This window comes from Paroedura picta, chromosome 11 (genome assembly GCF_049243985.1).
Source record: "Paroedura picta isolate Pp20150507F chromosome 11, Ppicta_v3.0, whole genome shotgun sequence".
Taxonomy (NCBI): domain Eukaryota; kingdom Metazoa; phylum Chordata; class Lepidosauria; order Squamata; family Gekkonidae; genus Paroedura; species Paroedura picta.
The window spans coordinates 58477456-58500456 of NC_135379.1; the positions used below are offsets into that span (position 1 = coordinate 58477456).

The 23001-nt window shown below is 44.2% G+C and overlaps 1 protein-coding gene across 2 annotated transcripts in view; it reads left to right on the forward strand.

Moving 5' to 3' along the window:
• Positions 1-23001, forward strand: part of CNTNAP2 (contactin associated protein 2) — a 1139689-nt gene that overhangs the window by 368116 nt on the left and 748572 nt on the right. For both annotated transcript variants that reach the window (XM_077304685.1, XM_077304684.1), the window contains exon 2: positions 7071-7181. In XM_077304685.1, coding sequence (XP_077160800.1) covers positions 7071-7181 — 111 coding nt within the window. The remainder of the gene's footprint in view (positions 1-7070; positions 7182-23001) is intronic.

Consider the following 23001-nt stretch of genomic DNA (forward strand, 5'->3'; position numbering starts at 1 on the left):
TAGTAGACTGTGAAATATTCAGATGGAAAGTGGCCATTGTCTGTCCAGTGTAATTCACTGACGCCAAGCAGACAGATATTGAGTCGGGTCATTTCTGATTTCACAATATCCAATTTTTCTTGTGACATTCCACATACATTCCATGTTGCAATCTTTCTGGTTTTCTTTTGGCTCAGGCCTCTTCGTTCTCCATGGGCTACATCAGCAGCTAAGTGTCCCAGATAAAGTTTCTCCCCAAATACCAGAGTTTTGCCCCAACATTGCTGATATGATGACATCACTTCTGGCTCACATCAGAAGGGACATGGCTTTAACATCAGCTGGATCTTGCTATTTGGGGGGGGGGGGAGTCCACTCTGCCTCCCAACTGATCAGCAACAAGGTGGTAGGACCTGGAGGAAAGGGACCTCCCCTCCATCTTGGGGGTTGTGGTGGTCTGGCCACACTAATTCATTCGTCATGATCACAAGAAATTGGCTCTCTGTATCCTGCCACCCTCTATACAACCCTCAGTCAATATAGACCCAACAAGCTCTCTCTTTGCTGTGGATATGCCCCTTGACCTTGTCTGTGGTCCTTGTATCTCTGATGTCAAAAGCTTGCAACCCCTAGAAAAAAACCTCAGGTTTTGAAGGACTGTAGTATTCAAAACGTAGCTTTAATGGCTCCACAAATAATTGTCTTTTAACCATGCTCCAAAGATGAGTCTTCTAGTGGTGGAGCTGTTCCCACGAGGAAATTTCTCTGCCTGTATGAATGCGGAATTATTTTCATGTACAACCGAGCCTGCACTCCTGTGCATATATTAAAAAGATTAAACAAAACATATTGGAACAGTTAGTTTCTCCTTTGTTGATAAGGAAGTGCCTTAGGGGGAGAAGAATAATGAATGCAGGAGGGGGGGAAAAAGAAGAAAAATCTATCTGAAAAGATTACATGTTAATTGCAAGCAGTTGAGAAGCAGAAGTGTAAGAATTTCTTGGGTTTTTTTTTCCTTAAAGTTTTGCCTGGTGTAAAGTACAATATTAATTCTAGATATTCTCCTTCATCCAGCAAGCCATGGCTTAAAAAAAAAAACAAAAAAAAACACCTTCTCTTTCTCTTTCCTCAATAACACTGACTTAATCTTTTCTCTACTGAGTCCAATGGATATAAAATGCTTAAAAGGATTATGGAAATTACCAGAAAGGCAAATTGTGCCTCCGAAATGTCAGTACTGCACTGATTAATGGAGTGCAAATGTGTTATTTTCTTGGTTTAAGCTTCAGTGGGCAAGTCATGGCCATTTTGGTTTGAGCATGTAAAACTTAGACACGTCTGGTTGTTTTATATTGATGCTCCACCATAGGTAACAGGAGTATATGAGAGCCAGCTTGGTGTAGGGGTTAGGAGCGTGGACTTATAATATGGCAAGCCATGCTTGATTCCCTGCTCCTCCACATGCAGCCAGTGGGGTGATCTTGAGCTTGCCACAGCACTGATAAAGCTGTTCTGACCGAGCAGTGATATCAGGGCTCTCTCAGCCTCACCTCCCTCACTGAGTGTCTGTTGTGGGGAGAGGAAAGGGAAGGTGAATGTAAACCCCTTTGAGAATCTTTCGGGAAGAGAAAAGCGGCATATAAGAACCAACTCTTCTTCTTCAGTAATAGCAGGGCTGTCTCAGCCTCACCTACACTACAGGCTATCTGTTGTGGGGAGAGGAAGGGAAGGTGAATGTAAACCACTTTGAGACTCCTTTTGTATTACTGAAGAAGAGTTGGTTCTTATATGCTGTTTTTCTCTACCAGAAGGACTTTTAAAGTGGCTTACAATCACCTTTCCTTCCTCTCCCCATAACAGGCACCCTTTGAGTTAGGTGGGTTCATGTTCTGTGAGAGTAGCACTATCATGGCTGTGATGAGCCCAAAGTGACCTAGCTGGCTGAATGTGGAGGAGCGGGGAATCAAACCCGGCTTCCCAGATTAGAAGCCGCTCCACTTAACCACTACACCAACCTGGCTCCCAGTGTTCCATTCATGCGTAACAGACATGTATGTTCACGGATAGAATATGTGATTTCCTGTGTTTGCACAAAATAGCAAGCCTGCATATTGGGAGGATTGTGAGTGGCAAAGGCAGTGATCACCCCCTGCAGAGCACAGAGGAGTCATGCTCCCCTATTTGATTTCTAGGAGGAAAGGACATTTGAAGCAGAGGTTTTCTCAATATGAAATATTAGGAAAATACAGGCTGTAGTGTTTTTTGTTTTTTGTTTAATTTTTAAATTTCCATAACTTATTATCTACTTCATCAGATGCTAAAGGGACTGTGAGGGGAATAAATCTGAATGTTTAAGGGAAAATTTAAACTCTGACCGTGGTGGCCCTCTGACTGTGTTGTGATTGTTGATTGTGGCCTGATGGGTGGTCTCACACTTCCACCCTGACATGGTTCTGGCCTGTTAGCAGTTGCTCTAAACTAGGAGGTTATCTGTATGCTGCTGTTGGTTGATCTACCTCTGCATCCCCAGAGAGTAGCATGGCTCTCCAGGGCAGGATTAAGGTCTTCTGAGGATGCCCTAAATGATCTTCGTCTGAAAACTATGGATAATTTCAAGAACGGCCCTTTTGTTCCTTATATGTTGTAAGATCAATACGGGGCTGGGGTCATTTAAAACAATATTGATTTAAACCAATATTCTTTTTTGAATATGAGAATTAAATCGGAAGTCTTTCAACTTCACAGAATCTCAGTCAGAGTAAACGGGTAAGTTTGGTTTAAAGGCATCAGTTAAGATCAGGAGGTTTTTAAATTTAGGTGGTTAGTCATTACTTGAAATAGAGGTGGAGGCAGGCAGAGGTAGGCACGCCCCACCTGTTAGGTCCTGCTGGCCGAGTGACGCCTCAAAGGGCCAATCAGCTAGGCCATGAGTTTCCTGGGCATAGTTCTTTTTGTGCTTTATTATGTTTTATGACAATTTTATAAAGTTTATTTTCTATGGTACCATGGTGAAGTCATAGTAACAAAACAAATATAAAATCAATCTCACACTTACAGACTGAAGTAAATTTTGATGAGAATCAAAGAATCACAGAATCATAGAGTTGGAAGGGGCCATACAGGCCATCTAGTCCAACCCCCTGCTCAACGCAGGATCAGCCCAAAGCATCCTAAAGCATCCAAGAAAAGTGTGTATCCAACCTTTGCTTGAAGACTGCCAGTGAGGGGGAGCTCACCACCTCCTTAGGCAGCCTATTCCACTGCTGAACTACTCTGACTGTGAAAATTTTTCCCCTGAAATCTAGCCTATATCGTTGTACCCATTTAAACCCATTACTGCGCGTCCTTTCCTCTGCAGCTAACTGAAACAGCATCTTGCCCTCCTCCAAGTGACAACCTTTCAAATACTTAAAGAGGGCTATCATGTCCCCTCTCAACCTCCTTTTCTCCAGGCTGAACATTCCCAAGTCCCTCAACCTATCTTCATAGGGCTTGGTCCCTTGGCCCCAGATCATCTTCGTCACTCTCCTCTGTACCTTTTCAATTTTATTTATGTCCTTCTTGAAGTGAGGCCTCCAGAACTGCACACAGTATTCCAGGTGTGGTCTGACCAGTACAATGGGACTATGACATCTTGTGATTTTGATGTGATGCCCCTGTTGATTCAGCCCAAAATGGCATTTGCCTTTTTTACCGCTGCATCACACTGCCTGCTCATGTTTAGCTTACAATCCACAAGTACCCCAAGGTCTCGTTCACACACAGTGCTACCTAGAAGCGTATCCCCCATCCAGTAGGCATGCTTTTCATTTTTCGGACCCAGATGCAGAACTTTACACTTATCTTTATTAAATTGCATCTTGTTCTCATTTGCCCATTTTCCCATTTTGTTCAGATCTTGTTGAACTCCGTCTCTATCTTCTGGAGTATTTGCCAGTCCTCCCAATTTGGTGTTATCTGCAAACTTGATGGGTAGCCCCTCCACCCCCTCATCTAGATCATTAATAAATATGTTTAAAAGTACCAGACCAAGCCCTGAGCCCTGAGGTACCCCGCTACTCACCTCCCTCCAGTCTGATGAAACACCATTGACAACAACTCTTTGAGTGTGATTCTCTAACCAATTCTCTATCCACCTAACTATCTGAAAATCCAGATTGCAGTCCTTCAATCATGGGGACCTTATTAAACATCATGGGGAACCTTATTAAAAGCTTTACTAAAATCCAAGTAAACAACATCAACCGAATTTCCACAATGCAGCAAACCTGTTACTTGGTCAAAAAAGGAAACCAGGTTGGTCTGACAGGACCTGTTGGAGACAAATCCATGCTGACTTCCTTGGATCACCAAATTGTCCTCCAGATGTTTGCAGATCACTCCCTTTAATATCTGCTCCAATATCTTCCACACAACAGTGGTCATACTCACTGGTCTGTAGTTTCCCGGGTCATCCTTCCTCCCTTTTTTGAAGATCGGAATAACATTTGCTCCCTTCCAGTCCTCCGGGACATCTCCAGTCCTTAAAGAGGTCCTGAAGATGATGGACAAAGGTTCTGCAAGTTCTCCAGAAAGTTCTTTGAGCACTCTTGGATGCATTTCATCCGGCCCAAGGGACCTGAACTCATCCAGTGCAGCTAAATGCCTTTCGACAACCTCTCTGTCCATGTCAACCTGCCACCCAGACACTATCCCTTGGCTACTGCCATCTCTAGATGTGCCTAATCCCTTTGACCTATGGGGCAAAAACAGATGTAAAATAGGCGCTGAGCCTTTCTGCTTTCTCTGCATCCTCCGTTAGAGTTTGTCCATCCGCACCCAACAGTGGGCCTATTGTCTCTTTTACTTTACGTTTGCTCCTCGCATAACTGAAAAATCTTTTGTTGTTACAATGGGCTTCCCTGGCCAATCTTAGCTCAGCTTTGGCCTTTCTGATGATTGATCTACAGTGCCTAGTAACCTGTAGTTACTCTTCTTTAGAGCTCTGTCCTTCCCTCCATTTCCTGAACATTTCCCTTTTCTTTCTTAGTTCCTCTTGAAGTTTTCTGTCCAAATAGGCTTTTTAGAGTTCTTGCAGTGTTTTTGTTTTTCTGGGATAGCTCTTTTTTGAGTAGCTCCCACCCTTCACATGCTCAATTCCCTTCCAGCATTCTCGTCCATGGGTTTGACACTCATCATGTCATACCATGGACGAGAATGCTGGAAGGGAGCATGTGAAGGCTGGGAGCTACTCAAAAAAGAGCTATTGCATGCTCAATCCATGACTATCCCAGAAAGATGAAAACACTGCAGGAGCTCTAAGAAGCCTATTTGGATGAACAGAAAACACACTCCTTTTGTCACTGTATATTCCTGAGACATTGGTTCTGTCTCAGACACACAAACACAGAGAAAGATACTTTTAGAGCTCTCTCCACCCTACCTACCTCACAGGGTATCTGCTGTGGGGGAGAGGAAGGGGAAAGTATTTGTAAACTGCTTTGGGACTCCTTGGGGTAGTGAAAAGCAGGTCATTTTTTAATCTCTTCTCTCTGTGAGGCCCAGGCGAACTCAATCTCATCATATTTCTTTCTTTCTTGTATTTATATACCAGCCTCTCCTTGTGGCTCAGGGTGATCTACATGGAAGCAAAGCAGGGTCAGGCCTGGCTAGTATTCAGATAGGAGACCTCCATAGAAGATGCAGAGGGAGGCCATGGCAAACCACCTCTGAATGTCTCTTGCCTCTCTGGCAGGCTTTCTCAGCCAGTGTTTCATGAAACCCTGAGGTTCCTTGTCATCCCTGGAAGGCTTTCACAAATGGGTGGGAGTTAATTATTTTTTATATATTTTTTTAAATTCTTAAACATTTATCAAGTGATAGGACCATATATGTTCATATTGACCTCCCCCCTTGGCCAATGATGGGCCTGGAGGAGGTGGGAAAGGGGAGGGGCCCTAGTTGGGTGTATACACAACTCGGCTTCTCAACCGTATTCGGCATGATCACACAATTTCTTGAAGTCACGGGAATATTTCAGGGGGTTCTCAATGGTATAGAAGCTGAGAAAGGCTGCTCTACAGGGTCACTATCAGTCACTATCGGTCACTATCTGCACTTTACGTCATCACATTTGAAAAACTCGGTGTGAAGTAGTCTCGGGATGCCCAGATATTTACCGGATGTTGATTATGGATATGTTAGTACAGGGGTAGTCAAACTGCGGCCCTCCAGATGTCCATGGACTACAATTCCCAGAAGCCCCTGCCAGCGAATGCTGGCAGGGGCTTCTGGGAATTGTAGTCCATGGACATCTGGAGGGCCGCAGTTTGACTACCTCTGTGTTAGTACATCCCGGAATCCCTGCGTTATGACTCTTGGGTAGCAGACCGAAGGAGAAATTGTAGATTTATCAAATGAAAAGAGGACAGGCTCCCTAAATACAGTTATCCTTCCCCTCCTTCCCAGTTTCCTCACTTTCCCCATGCTGGTGACAGGTTACACAAAGAACAAGTGAAGCCAAGGGACAGAGATACTCCCAAAACAGGATTTCCTCCCAGACTGTGTTGTGGGGAACTGGGTGGTTCTTGGAAGCCTCTCCAAGGATCCTTCAGTAGCAGACAGGAGTCCTCCAAAATTGCCTTGCATGCTTCGTTCAGTCTTCTCCTTCAGTAGGCAGATGCCGGAGAGCATCAGCTGTCTCATAGAGTGTGCTCTCAGTTCAAGTACAGCCGGCAGTGAAGCATAGCAGACTTGACCCATGCCTCCCATCAACCGTGAGACGATAGATCATTTCCCAGATGTTCTGCAACAACGTTTCATGGCAGACGTGAGGACATTTCTCTGCAGAGAAACTGATTCAGACCAATCTCCTTATGGACGTTTTAACATCTTCCTAAGGGACACTGGATTTTGTTCTGCTTTGTTATTCCCATCAACTGTGATATGGATCCCATTACTGGATATGAAGTTAAATGTTCAAGCACAAATGCAGTACCTTTGCGGCTTTTTTTTTGAAAAAAATGCAGGTGGCTTGGGTAAGGCCCATTCTAATGCTGACCTCCAAGGTGACCCCAGTCTCTAAAATATCTTTGCTCTTCCTTGTCTTTCAGAAAAATGTGACGAACCATTAGTCTCCAACCTCGGCCACTCCTCCTTCAGCAGCTCCTCCTTTCTGTCGAACAGCTATGCGCCGGGGTATGCAAAGCTAAACAAAAGAGGAGGTAAGAAACACTTTGTTGTGTGTGTGTGTGTGTGTGTGTGTGTGTGTGTGTGTGCACGAACAGGTCAACTATGAACTTTTCTAGTGGATTTTTGGCATGCTTCCTGTGTTAGTGCATGAACTAACTTTATCTGGATGTCTCAATTCTTTCTCACCATCAGGATGCGAAAGGGTGGATTTCTAGAACTTCCAGTTTATGGGTCCATTTCCTTTGGGTGCATTTCCTTTATTTATCTGGGTGTTTTTGCTCTGTTTTTTTAAATAGAATATTTTAAAAATCACGAATGCACACTGTGCTGTCATATAGATAGGTACAGATGGAACATTATCTGGGGGCAGTGATGTTCTGTATTCTTAGGTCTTGGGGAGCTACACTGTGAGGTTTCTGCAGTTCTGGCCCCACTACTGTGACACAGAGTGTGGACTGGATGAGCCATTGGCCTTATCCAATATGGCTTCTCTTATGTTCTTACTCTCAATTGCATGCTTTCAAACATCAGCAGTAATGGTGGTGTATTTGTACTGCCAAGTTTATGATAAAACACATGAAGCTGTCTACTTTGATCAGCAATGGCTCTCCATGCTTCCAGAGGGAGGCCTTTTATATCCTCTACTATCGAATCCTTTAAACTAGTGGTCCCCAACCTTTTTATCACTGGGGGCCACTCAATGCTTGACAATTTTACTGAGGCCCGGTGGGGGGGGTAGTTTACTCCTCTACTCTCAACCACTGCCCTAACGCTCTCTGATCGCTATGGTAATGTTTAAACATCCCTTCAAAATAAGATACAGACACACGACAACAATGAACATAAGGAGCATTTTATTTTCATGGAAATTTTAACTCATGACAATGACAAATCAATGGGAACCCTGAGCTTGTTTCTCTGCAACGAGATAGTCCCATCTGGGAGTGATGGGAGACAAGGACACCCGAAGTGTGTTGTAAAGGGCCGGGGGGGATGAAGTAAAGGGCCGGGGGGGGGGGAGAGAAGGCGTCCTTTGCAGCCCACCTCCAATTAGTCGACGGACCACATGTGGTCCGCGGCCCACAGGTTGGGGATCGCTACTTTAAACCAAAGGTGCTGGGGAAGGGGGAGGGGTGGCTGAATCTGGAACCTTGTGCATGCAGATGCTCCATCACCCATTGTGTGTTTGTATGCAGAAGTATACTGGTTCTGGAGCCAGAAGTTCCACTTAAGAAGTAGAGTTGATAGCCACTGGAAGGCCTATGTGTCAGTCCACCACCTACCATATTATGTTCCTCCTACTCTTTCTCTTCCTCTTCTTCCTCCTCTTTCTTCTTTTCCACTTCTTCCTGTTAGAAAAGCAGACAGAGGCGGATGCCTTTCAAATCGTAGCCCCTGTTTTGTTTTGGAGCCAGAATGTAGCAGAAAGTTTTGTGGTGCACCACTGACTTAAACAGTCACCGTATGCCCATGTGTTTAAGTACATACAGAAATGGATTTTCCTCTTTAGGATTAGGGATGCCAGTCCCCAGGTGGGAATCCCCTGCAATTAAAGTCAAGTAGCCTTTATTGGCATTTTTTAAAAAGAACAATAACATAATATACAATCAACGACAGTGCTACAGAATTCTGAGATAAAATCGTATCGCTATCTTACACTTGTCAGATCAAATAATCATAGGATCATGAAGGAACTTTGTTACCATTTCTGTTATTTCTTGAGCTGCCTTATCAAATAGAAAAAGCATCTTAAGATAATCAGGAAATTATGTTAACAGGCTTCAAACATTTAGAATGAACCATCTGGTAAAAAAGGATCCTTCTGTAATAATAACTCAACTCCAGAGTTAAGAGATCAGTTCCCCTGGAGAAAATCGCAGCTTTGGGGGGCAGATTCCATAGCATTATACCGCCTCCCTGCCCCAAAACTTGCCCACTCCTGGGCTCCACCCCAAAAATCTCCTGGCAATTCCCAGTCCAGAGCTGGCAACCCTCTTTAGGGTTGCTAACACATATCCTGGTAGGACTCTGGTGCCTTTTGTCATTGCCCAACTTGGAGAAATTTAGCAGGCAAAGCTTTTCTCCTCACTTTCCCCATCTCTTCATCAACACACAAGAGAAATCTCTCTCTCCTTCCTAAATCCCTGTGTGCCCACCAGCTGTGGAACGCATCAGAGCCCTCGCCTGAGAAACCCTGTCGACCCTCTTTGGGGGCCCATGGCACCCCTACCTAGCTAAAGTGAGTCACAACTCAGGTCCCTTCAAATCCAGATGCCTCCCTGACCTGTAAGTAACTGATTCTTTAAAAATAAATTATTGAAAAACGAAAACAAAAGGATCAGAAAAACAAAAGGATCAGAACAAAAAGAGAATCAGTAGTCCAACCCTAACCAGCATTTTCTAAAAAGAAGTCCCAGGGTTCTCAGAATTCTTCAGGGGGTCTTTGGTTCACCAGGTTAGTCAATTTTGCCATTCCAGCAAACTCCTGCAGCTTCTCCAGCCATAATTCCAGAGCGGGGAGATCTTGCTGCTTCTATCTCAAGGCAACAGGCAGCCTGGTTAGTAACTGATTCTAATCCAAACAAAATTTGAGTGCAGTGGCATGTTCAAGACCAACAAAGTTATATTCTAGGAGTGAGTTGCTATGGGCAGGCCAACTTCTTCAGGCCCATTGGACTCCAATTCTGTTCTGCTACTTCAGGCCAACACAGCTATGCACTTGGAACAATTCAAGTTTCAGTGGGGAGTGGGCATGGTTAACATTAGCTGGGCTGGGGCCATTGTGTCTAGGGCAGGCTTTCTTGATGGCCATGGAAGGGTTTCCTGAATGATTGGGAGTTAATTCATTTTTAATACATTTTTTTAACATTTATTAACATTTATCAGGTGACATGACCATATATGGTCATATATGGTCATATATGGTCATGACCCTCCCAAAATGGTCAATGATGGGCTTGGAGGGAGCGGGAAGGGGAAGGACCCTGGGTGGGCATGTCCACTGCTATGCTTCCCAATCATGTTCTGCACCATCACACCACTTCTGGAGTTTCTCAAAGCCTGAAGAATGTTTCAGGGCTTTCTCAATGGTAGAAAAGTTGAGCAAGGCTTTCCAACCAAGGGCATTTCCCCCTCCAAAGGGACCAAAGTAACAGTATTGCTGACCAAAATTACAGCCTTTTTGAGTCACTGAAGTTACTGAGTTTTGAAGGGTGTGGGATGGCAGTGTTTGCCATGCCCCATTCCGAAAAGAGCAAAGCTTTCCCCATAACTGACAACAGGGACAGGAAATGAAGGCCATGGCTGAAAAGAAGCAATTTGCTTCCCATTATGAGTATTTAGCACATCACTGTACTGGAAGGGTGTGCAGAGTTGGGGGGGGGGGAAATAATGGGATTAAAATTAAGCTGTTTTTCTTTTCTTTCCCCACCCCCTAACAGAAGAGTGCTGCTATTATCCACATTTTAGCCTTCACAATTAGACTTTTATTATTCTCAAGCAATTTTGAGTTACTCAGTATGATGGAGCATATTATTAATAATCATCTTTTCTTTTGTGAGATAGCCGTTGTGCCACAAAACACATCTGTGTTAACAGGAAGGGAGTGATGGGGAGGGGGGGGGGCGGCCCTCTAATTGCAGGAGGAAATAAGATCCTGTGTCATCTTCCGTCTTTTCATCAGTCTGCTTCAGCTTTGTGGTCTGTGAAATGTCTAGCCCTGTGTCCAGCTCCAAAGAGGAAAATGTGAGAGATGTGTACGGTGTGTACGAAAGGAAAGTACCTAAATTCTGTGACCTTCACCAATTGTGCAACCTCAAGAGATTTGCATCGTTTTATCTAATATGCATAATTTATGCCACTTCTGCTCGACATCAATAGGGGCAACAAAGTGTACTTCCTGCTTTGTGAAGAAAAGCATCTTTTTTTTCCTGGTCACCTAGGTATCACAAAGAGGCACTCTGCCTCTGCTCAGACATCTGTTCAGCAGGGCTTCCGGGAGGGGATGGAGAAAATTCTGTGGCGGCTAATGATCCCTGGTCTGCTAAGGAGTCAAACAGTAAAACACCATCAACAGAATTCTGCAGTCATCAGCCTAAAACAGTCATTGTAGAACAAAATCCAAAGGAGAATCAGTGTATTTGACAAAATGCTCAACCAAGCAGGTGTCTCTACAGCAGCTGCCACAAGGAGGCCAGAGAGGGGCACATCAGAACTTCCTGTAGGAGGGCATTGCAGAGCAAGGAGCAATGACAGGGAAGGCCCTGCGTCCTTCAGGGAAGTCTCCTCACTTCAGAGGAGGGGCCTGGAGGACAGAGAACCTGCAGTGACGATCTCAGTGTCTGGACCAGATAATGGAACTCCTTGAAGCACCCTAGTCCTGGGCCTATTCTGCACACAATAGATAATGCACTTTCAGTGCACTTTAGAAGTAGATTTTCCTGTTCTGCACAGGAAAATCCAGCTGCCAAAGCACATTGAAAGTGCATTATCCTATGTATGCGGAAAAGGCCCCAGATGGCTAGGTCAAAACCAGCACTTCAAATCATGCCTGGAAGCCATGGATAAATTGATGTTCCCTGACCACAGCCACTAGACTGCCAGCCATATTAGCTGATGGTTTCAAACTGTTTTCAAAGACAGCCCCATGTACAGCGCATTGTGTGTGTGTGTGTGTGTGAAATACTATCAAATCGCTTCTGATTTATGGCAAACGGAGGGCCAAAAGACCTTGAGGGTATAATTTTCAGTTTCTTCTCTTTGTTATACCTATTGTGAATAGGTACCTGGAAACGGCTACAGAGAGTAATAAAATTACATATTTTATTAAACATAATAAATATGAATGGCCTCTACTATTTTAAGTGATTTCAATCACATTTAGAGACAAATTGTTCCCGGAATGTTTTCAGGTCACCTTTTAGAAGTATTTTAATACCTTTACTAGAAGAAGCACTTTGGCTAATAATTGTAGAACTACCATCCGTGTATATAATTTCTTTGCATGAGGGAACAATTTAAATTTTACTTTACAAAATGAAATCATGCATATGTTTGTTTTATCTCCATGGCAAGTGGTAGGGTGTTGTGTACTCTGATATCTCACACATGAAAATAGGTGTTGTACCTCAATTCTTATACCCGGAATATCCTAAACTCCTAGTGTAGGTTTTGTATTAATTTAACTCTCCAGTTCTCTGCCTTTCACTAGCAAAGAAGCCAGGAGAGTGTTTTTCCTCCCATTACAGGAAAGCAAAAATGCTCTAAACTAGACTATCAGGGTTGGGGGTAGGGACATGGGAGGCATGACATCAGATGCATTGCTACAGCACTGCTAGGGAAATACCTGAACTGATGTAGGGATCTCTAGGAATCACCAGAAACTCTATGTCAGTTCCAAGTTTTAACAGGAAATGATGTCATAATATTGTTGTTATTAGGTGTGAAGTAGTGTCCGACTTATCGCGACCCCATGGACAATGATCCTCCAGGCCTTCCTGTCCTCTACCATACCCCGGAGACCATTTAAGTTTGCACCTACTGATTCAGTGACTCCATCCAGCCACCTCATTCTCTGTCGGCCCCTTCTACTTTTGTCCTCATTTGCTCCCAGCATTAGACTCTTCTCCAGGGAGTCCTTCCTTCTCATGAGGTGCCCAAAGTATTTGAGTTTCATCTTCAGGAACTGGCCTTCTAGTCAGGGCTGATCTCCTCTAGGACTGACCAGTTTGTTCACCTTGCAGTCCAAGGGACTCGCAAGAGTCTTCTCCAGCACCAGAGTTCAAAAGCCTCAATTCTTTGGTGCTCGGCCTTCCTTATGGTCCAACTTTCACAGCCATACATTGTAACTGGGAAGACCATAGCCTTGACTAGATGCACTTTCGTTGGCAGGGTGATGTCTCTGCTTTTTAGGATGCTGTCTAGATTTGCCATAGCTTTCCTCCCCAGGAGCAAACGTCTTTTAATTTCTCTGCTGCAGTCCCCATCTGCAGTGATCTTGGAGCTCAGGAATATAAAATCTGTCACTACCTCCATTTCTTCCCCATCTATTTGCCAGGAATTGAGAGGGCTGGATGCCATGATCTTTGTTTTCTTGATGTTGAGTTTCAAGCCAACTTTTGCACTCTCCTCCTTCACCCACATCAACAGGCTCTTTAGTTCCTCTTCGTTTTCTGCCATTAGAGTGGTATCATCTGCATATCTGAGGTTGTTGATATTTCTCCCTGCAATCTTGATCCTAATTTGTGACTCATCTAACCCCACCTTTCTCATGATGTGCTCCGCATACAAGTTAAATAGGCAAGGCGACAGTATATAGCCTTGCCATCCTTTCTCAATTTTGAACCAATCAGTAATTCCATGCCCAGTTCTCACTGTTGCTTCCTGACCTGCATATAGGTTTCTCAAGATAAATAGGATGCTCTGGTATTCCCATCGCTTTAAGAACTTGCCACAATTTGTTGTGCTCCACACAATCAAAGGCTTTAGCATAGTCAATGAAGCAGAAGAATATGTTTTTCTGGAACTCCCTAGCTTTCTCCATGATCCATCGTATGTTGGCAATTTGATCTCTAGTTCCTATGCCTCTTCGAAATCCTGCCTGTACTTTTGGAAGTTCACGGTCCACATATTGCTGGAGCCTAGCTTGTCGGATTCTGAGCATAACTTTGCTAGCATGAGAAATGAATGTGGTAGTTTGAACATTCTTTGGCATTGCCCTTCTTTGGGATTGGAATGTAAACTGACCTTTTCCAATCCTGTGACCATTGTTGAGTTTTCCAAATTTGCTGGCATATTGAGTTTAGCACTTTTACGGCATCGTCTTTTAAGATTTTGAATAGTTCGACTGGAATGCTGTCACCACCACTAGTTTTATTGTTGCTTAGACTTCCTAAGGACCATTTGACTTCACATTCTAGGATGTCTGGTTCCAGGTCAGTAACTACCCCGTCGTGGTTATCAGGGATGTTAAGCTCACTCTTGTGTAGTTCTTCTGTATAATTTTGCCACCTTTTTAAAATCTCTTCTGCTTCTGTGAGGTCCCTACCATTTTGGTCCTTTATCATACCCATCATTGCATGAAACGTTCTCTTAATATCTCCAATTTTCTTGAAAAGATCTCTCGTCCTCCCCATTCTATTGTTTTCTTCTATTTGTTTACACTGTTCATTTAAGAAGGCATTCTTATCTCTTCTAGCTATTCTCTGGAATTCAGCATTCAGTTGGGTGTATCTTTCTCTTTCTCCCTTGCCTTTCACTTCCCTTCTCTCCTCAGCTATTTGTAAAGCTTCCTCAGACAGCCATTTTGCTTTCTTGCACTTCTTTTTCTTTGGGATGGTTTTAGTTGTTACCTCTAGTAAATGTTGCGAACCTCTGTCCATAGTTCTTCAGGCACTTAGTCTATCAGATCTAATTCCTTAAATCTATTTGTCACCTGTACTGTATATTCATCAGGGATATGATTTAGTTCATACTTGAGTGGCCTAGTGTTTTTCCCTACTTTCTTCAATTTAAGCCTAAATTTTGCAAGAAGAAGCTGATGATCTGAACCATAAGCAGCTCCTGGTCTTGTTTTTACTGACTGTATAGAACTTCTCCATCTTTGGCTGCAGAGCACATAATCTGATTTCTGTGTTGACCCTCTGGTGATGTCCATGTGTAGAGTTGTCTCTTGGGTTGTTGGAAAAGAGTGTTTGCTATGACCATTGTATTCTCTTGACAAAATTCTGCCAGCCTGTGGTCTGCTTCATTTTGTACTCCAAGGCCAAACTTGCCTGTTATCCCGATTATCTTTTGGCTTCCTACTTTCCAGTCCCCCATGATGATAAGCACATTATTTTTTGGCGTTGCTTCTAGAAGGTGTTGTAGGGCTTCATAGAACTGGTCGACTTCATCCTCTTGAACAGCAGTGGTTGGGGCATAGACCTGGATTACTGTGATGTTGAATGGTTTGCCTTGGATTCAAACTGAGATCATTCTGTCATTTTGGGAATTGTATCCCAAGACTGCTTTGCCTACTTTCTTATTAATTATGAAGGCTACTCCATTTCTTCTGAGAGATTCTTGCCCATAGTAGTATACCTGATGGTCATCTGAATTAAATTCACCCATTCCTGTCCATTTTAGTTCACTCATTCCTAAAATGTCGATGTTCAGTCTTGTCATCTCTTGTTTGACCAAGATGTTATAATACAGCAAGTAATACCTGGGTTTTCTTTTACCACTGCTTTAATTGGCAGTAGGCTACAAGGGCTGGTGATAGAAGGCGTCTTGCCATAGCAGGAGGCTAGCAGCCCTACAGACAAGAGTTGAAGAAAAAGAGAAATCTTCTATGAGGTATGGGGTGACTATGTGGCTCAGTCACCACCATACTGAATGATGTGAAAAACAGCCATAGAGAAATACTGTGGAACCCCACAAGTCAGACAATGGACAGCTCTCAGAGAGAAGTAGATGCCAGCTCTAATAGTATGGCTTTGGACAGGAAAGGCCTTAAAGAGATGTGCTCTTTGGCATGAGACCATATACACCCCCAACAATAGATCTGGAGCTGCTGTTATTTACTTTCTTTTCCATTTTGCTGGAGAATCTCTAAAATCAATTCTGGAAGACCACCTGAGGCTGCTGTCAGCTTGGTTCTGCAGCGGCTTTTCTTGTCTCTCCACTCTTTTCTATCAGACCGTTGAACATACATGAGCACTTCTGTGATGACACTGCAGAATCCTAAGGACATAAATTTACTATTTTTTTTGACAGATTGATTCCATTTCTATACCACCCCTCCCTGCAAGTGGGCTGTGGGTGGTATACAATAATTGAAATATAATAATAGTAAATGGGACCTTTAAAGCCCTGAACAGTCTGGAACCATTGTACTTGTGTGTCTGCCTCTCCCCAAATGTCCCTCAGGGAGCTTTAAAATCTAGCAGGTAAAACTGATTCAAGATTCTCAGCTGTAAGGAGATTAGATTGGCTTCAACCAGGGCCTGGGCCTTTTTTTTACTCTGGCAAATGAAAACAGAGCCCTGCAGGACCATGGACAGGTCCCCCAGGCCTACAGTTGAATTATGCTAGCCTCCCCAAGGAAGCCTCATCTACATGCCACAGAGGGCTGAGGAGATCCTCCAAACTCTTCTCTCCTTTACTAGCATGAGAACTTGTCTAAATTTTAATGTATTTAATTTAATACTTTATATTTTACGGATATATTTTACCTTGATGCGATTTCATTGTGATGGAATCCGCAGCGAGTCTCCTGAGGCAGGATGGATAATAATAATGCTTCAGACAGCCATGGCCCCAACCATAAGACTAGTGGAAGAGTGCCATTTTATGGGCCCTGTGGAACATTGACAGTAGGGTTGGGTGCTTCAGCCTCCGAAGCGGCCGCTCATGCCCGAAGTAGCCAGCACCACATTGCAGTGCTGGCTGCTTCGGGCCCAAGCGGCCCCTTCAGAAGCCAAAGTGCCCAACCCTAGTTGACAGTTCTGTTAGGGCCCAGGTTTCAACTGGCAGCTCATCCCGCCAGGTCAGAGCCAGGGGCGAAGAGAGATCCCTTGGAGAACTCTAGTAGAGAAGACTTAATAATATATATTTTATGGGCGGGCATCTTTGGACAGTTGGACTGGCCACAGTAGCTGAACCTCTGCATTAGTGGTGATGAGGAGAATGTAGTCCCTTTAAACAGAGACTGCAGAACTATGCACACTTACCTAAGAGCAAGGCCAATTGTACACAGAGAAACATCTTCCTTTTTTAATACAATCATTTAGCAGACTTCTCTGTGTGTGCACGCATGTGTGTATGAGTGTCTGTGTGTGAGGTGTTGTAAAGTCATCACTAACTTATGTCAATCCAGTAGAGTTTTTCAAGACAGGTAGAGGTGGTTGGCCATGGCCTGACTTTGCCTAACAACCCTGGAATTTTTTTGTGGTTTCCCAATCAGCTCCAATACTGCTTAGCTTCTGAGATCTGACAAGATCGAGCCAGCCTGGGCCCTCTACCAAATAATAAAATACAAGAGCAGCATGCCACAAAACTACATACCCAAGTGCAAAGTGAAAAATAACAAAATGGTGGGGCTGTTGACAAAATGGCTCCTGCCTGGTAGAATGAGCTCCCCCAAAACATCAATGCCATGACAGCACTTCCTAAGTTCTGCAGGGCCTGCAAGGTGAGCTCTTCCACTGGGCCTGTAATTGAGGTCAGCCAGAGCTACACCTAACCAGGTTCCCCTCTTCTTGTCCCCCCCCCTCCCTTTCCCCTAACTCCTCCAGTCTGTGACCAAAGCTTTTATGATGTTTTCTGTATGTTATATTGTGGAATGTTGGGTGCTCTGTTGTTTACTTCCTTAAGACAGCTAGTCCAAGGGGGGGGGGGGGTGGCATATAAATTGAATTATAAGTGAATAAATAAATAAATGGTGCTCTGAAATGATGCATCGGCTCAAGTGGAGTTCTCCAGATTAGAAGGCAGTGCTCTTAACCACCAGGGATGGCCAAATTGTGGCTCTCCAGATGTCCATGGACTGCATTGTTCTTCTCAAGTGTCAGAACCAGGGCTGGATCTCAAAGAGAGGGTGGGGCAGGGAAGGAGAGAGGAGAAATGGGGCTGGCCATTTCTGTGAATGGATGAAGTGTGATGGAACTGAATAGAGAGTCTCCTAGAAGCAAGCAGCCAAAAGGACCTCCTTATTTCAAATAGGTAGCCATGCCAGTCAGCTCCGATTGCATTGTTTGCTTCTGGTTCTTCTAAAACAGTGTCATCAGCTCTGAGTGTAATTGAAAAACACGAACTGTAAACTAACAAAATGAATCATTAAATGATTTAATCAAATGAAGACTGGATATGGTAGGTTACAAAAGCTGTTTGATACATTGAACATTTGCTTTAGGGAAGAACCAGCCAACATATCTAGATTGGCAAAACAATCCCTCTGTCTTCTGAATGTGTCCAACAGATTTGTTGGAAATGGAAGGCTTGTCTTTTCAGGAGAGCGTGGCCCGTGTGGGCATTAAGGCATGGTGGGATCATATCTTGCTGGAGGCTAAGACCTGATTATTCTTTCCAGTTCATAACTGGCCACAAAACATCCAGCACAAGCACCCACATGGCAGAGTTTAGAGGGCACTGAGATCAGCTTAAAAGAAATTTAATAGAACTCCGAATGATTTCTTTACCCATGACTCATTTCTTAGCAGCTGAAGGGGGACGGGGGAGCTACCAGCAACATTTCTTTGGTAAGATCCACAGGAAAGAAACTAGTAACAAACATTCGGAAGCTGGTTTTATACATCTGTGGGATCTGAAAGAGCTTTAGTGGAGATGATCAAGGTTAGGCCAAGGACCTTTGTATCAGAAGGTCTCGCAAGCTTGGTGGTATCATCTTGCCTCTTTGGAAACACACTGTGAATATCCTTCCTTCCTTCCTTCCTTCCTTCCTTCCTTCCTTCCTTCCTTCCTTCCTTCCTTCCGATAGGAGCTGAATTGGTAGAACGCCTTGGACACGATTTCCGAGCTAATGCTCTCTGTAGATGGTCAGCTCCTCAGGAAAGATTACAGTGAAATGAACTTAACAGCCCATGTGTGCTCATTCCAGATAGGAGCCTGAGGCTCTTTGGATCCCTAAATGTGCTCACTGACTTTTATTAGGTTAATGTACTAGAGCTAAATGTAACTTGTCATTCCATAATGAAATATAATATAAAGCTCTCTCTGTTTGGAGACAGCAGAAAGAAATGCATGAAGAATCTAGCTCAAGATGCTGTCCCTACAAAGGTTTCAACTGTTCATGCAACATTTTGCGGCGGGATGTACCACTTTGTGTTTTCAAGGATGTGTGTTTCTGTGTGTGTGTGTGTGTGTGTGCGTGTATGTGTGTGTGTGACAGAGAGAAACACTTCTCCAGATCGTTGGAGAGTCTCACATGCAGAACATGTCCCCTTTTGCTGCCCTGAGGCTCCAGGCTGTGAAGAGGAGGTGCATAGTGCAGGCAAGCACAGTGATCTGTAGATCACAGGCAATCTACAGTGATCTGTAGATCTTGGCCTATACAGACTCGCCTTCTGGAGGCAGCAGGGCCTATGCATGCTGGGAGGAGGGTAGCCGGGGGTGCAATTCAAAGAAATCTGAAAGCAGGCACCATCTTGAAAAAAAAATTGGGGGGAAAGGGGAAGGGAAAAAAGCAAAATAGGAGGCTGCCTCCCCTGGTCAGTGTAGAAAACATGTCATGAATTTCAGCGAGGCTAAAACATGGAATGTCTCCCAGTGTGGAAACGGCTTCTGTCTGCATACGTGTACATGCATATCCAAACATCTATTTTGAAAAGATAGTCTTGTGTAACAGACTACCCAAGGCAATCCCATCAACAAGGCAATGAAATCAAGTAAAATAAAAAGCCGGGACCAAATTAAGCCAGTAAATCTGTATTTCTTTTATGAGCATTTTTAATTTTTTTAAAAAATGGGGAATGTTGCCTTTCTTATTACTCGCTATAATTGTCAGGGGAAACCAACTCATTCAGGCCAATCTCCTTAACACCCGGTGTGCAATTGGATAAGGCTCACTTATTATTTGTAAGGTAGATTAATTTTAAAATTGAGAGGTCACTGTGATTAACTCATTTTGAAAACCCTTTGCTAATAAGCTGTGCGTCTCATCCAAGCGATCCTTTGCTATGAGAAATAGTGAAGGAGCAGAATGGAATACGGAAGACTCCTGTCAGGGCAGGGCAAATGCTTTGGATTACTGGCCCCATGGAATAAGAGGGATTTGAGGTGTGAAAGAAAGACTCTGGGGAGAGCCAGTGTGGCGTAGTGGTTAGAGCAGGGGTAGTCAAACTGCGGCCCTCCAGATGTCCATGGACTACAATTCCCAGGAGCCCCTGCCAGCGAATGCATTCGCTGGCAGGGGCTCCTGGGAATTGTAGTCCATGGACATCATTCGCTCCTGGGAATTGTAGTCCATGGACATCATTCGCTGGCAGGGGCTCCTGGGAATTGTAGTCCATGGACATCTGGAGGGCCGCAGTTTGACTCCCCCTGGGTTAGAGAGTGGCAGACTCTAATCTGGAGAACTGGATTTGCTTCCCCATTCCTCTATATGCAGCCAGCTGAGAGACCTTGGGCCAGTCACAGTTCTCTTAGAGTTGTTTTTTGCAGATCAGTTCTCTTAGAGCTCTCTCAGCCCCACCTCCCTCTCTGGGTTTCTGTATTTGGGAGAGGAAGGGAAAGGTGTTTGTAAGTTGCTTTCGGATTCCTTCAGGCAGTAAAAAGTGGGGTTTAAAATAAATAGCTCTTTTTGTCCTTCAGTGCATGTCACAGGGATACATTTTTGCTTTTTTTATTGTGGCCCTTTCCTTTGTAGGTTTTCTAACAAAGTGATAAATGTGAGCTTAATGTTCTGCCAGAACAGTGGAACGTTTTGCGGGTTCTTCCAGGTGTGCCCATTTACTCCACATTCGTCACTAGACATTGCGTAATTGTGTTCAAACCTAGCAAGTTGCAAAGGCCTTAAGTCATTTTGAGCTTCACATCATTCTTGGTCTATGTCTCAACCCTTCCCTGGGAAAATGAAAAGCTCGAAGACCTGTCCAGAGGATGAATGAGAAGGGAGCACCAAAGTACTTATGTCCCCTGCTGATACTTTGTTTGTTTGGGTTTTTTGGGTAATTCTGATGTTTCCATTTCTGCAGCCCTTAACCTTCATCAGAGAGACACCTTGGTGTCTATGGACAACACATTAACTGTTTTTCTCCCTCTCCCAAGAAACTAGAACTCGAGAGCAACAGATCAAGCAAACAGGCTGTAGATTCAGGACAGTCAAACGGAAATGCTTCTCTACACACAGAGTGATTAAATTGTGGCCAGAAGCAACAGTGATAGCCACAGGCGAGACAGCGTTAAGAGGGTATTCGATAGATGGAGGAGAGCTGTATCATGGAGGAGAGCTGTATCAGAGCTGGATAAAACAATGAAAGAGAGCTTCCATATTCAGAGGCAGACATCCTCTGTATCCCAGAGCCAGGAGGCAAAAAGAATGCAGTGCGGTAGTCAGAGAAGAAATGGAAGTCAAGCCTACCTGAAAATAAGCCCCAAGGGTCTTGTACAGGAATGAGTAGTTGCAAGAATGATTAAAAGCAGCTAGATCACTGTTGCTAGATCAACTGCAGCCCCTGTTGTTGTCTGCAAGGCCAAGTCGTTGCCTAATAAAAGTGGATCATATAGTTTCCCCTGAAGTCTCACTGTCTACTTTCCTGTAAAGCTAACTCCACTTGAAATTCTGGGCCACTTATGCAAGGGCTGGAGGCAACGTGGCGGAGAAGGGAAGACGGAGTGAGCTGGGTGTCTCTATCCCCGGCTATGTCCAGTGGCCAAACGGTGGCCACAGGCTTTGCTGGATTTGTGGAGGAAGGTGGCTTCCCAATCAGAAGGTGCACAGGATAGACAGGGCCCCGGACAGTCTCCAACCAGGAGGCTATTTCCAAAATATTAAAGGGAGCAAAAAATGTTAAAGATTTGGATGAGGGTTTAGAGGGGATACAAATTAAATTTGCAGATGATACTAAACTGGGACGGGTACCAAAAACCAAATATACCAATAGATAATGGGGGAGACTGGTCTTGGCAACAGCATGTGCAAAAAGGATATACGATTCTTATTAGACCATACATTGAACATGAGTCAGCAGTGTGACTCAGTGACTAAAAAGGCGAATGGGATTTTGGGCTGTATCAAACGGAACATCTTGTCCAGATCATGGGAGGTGATGGTACCGCCTTATATTGCTCTGGTTCAACCTCACGAGGTATGTAGACAAACTGGAACATGTCCAGAGGAAGGCAACAAAGATGGTAAGGGGTTTGGAGACGAAGACATATGAGGAAAGGTTGGGGGAGCTTGGTCTGTTTAGCCTACAGAGGAGACGACTGAGAGGGGATCTGATAACCATCTTCAAGTATTTACAAGGCTGCCATATAGAGGATGGAGCAGAGTTGTTCTCTCTTGTCCCGAAGGGATGGACCAGAATCAATGGGATGAAATTAATCCAAAAGAAATTCCATCTAAACATCAGGAAGAAATTCCTGACAGAGCGGTTTCTCAGTTGAACAGGCTTCCTTGGGAGGTGGTGGGTTCTCCATCTTTGGAAATTTTTAAACAGAGGCTAGATAGCCATCTGATGGAGAGGATGATTCTGTGAAGGCTCAAGGGAGTGGCAGGTTACAGTGGATGAGGTTGTGGGTGTCCTGCATAGTGCAGGGGATTGGACTAGATGACCCAGGAGGTACCTTCCAGCTCTGTTGTTCTATGATTCTAGATGATTTTCACATTGAGGTTCAGGGCTGTGCTCCTCGAATTCTATTTCCTTACAAACAGCTAAAGACACTTTTCATAATTGTGGTTCTTCATATCCTTTTATATCACGCATACCGAAGTTCTTGCATATTCCAACTAGACTGAAGTTTTGAGAAGGTCACGTGAAAAATGTGTCTGACACTGACCTTGGTAAGGACGGTCTCCTTCTGACTGGTGCAGCCAGACCCTCTTCCTGCCTTTCCTGTCCCAGTCTCAGGTCTAGAACCATAGAACCAAAGAACCATCTAGGCCAGGGGTAGTCAAACTGCGGCCCTCCAGATGTCCATGGACTACAATTCCACTACAAAGAGCATTTGCTGGCAGGGGGCTCCTGGGAATTGTAGTCCATGGACATCTGGGGGGCGCAGTTTGACTACCCCTGATCTAGCCCAACCCCCTGCTCAATGCAATATCAGTTTAAAGTCCTAGGTCTAAAATGCCTAGAAGGCGATCAGCCATCCCTACCTCAATAGAGATGTCTGCAGGCCACTCTTAAAAAA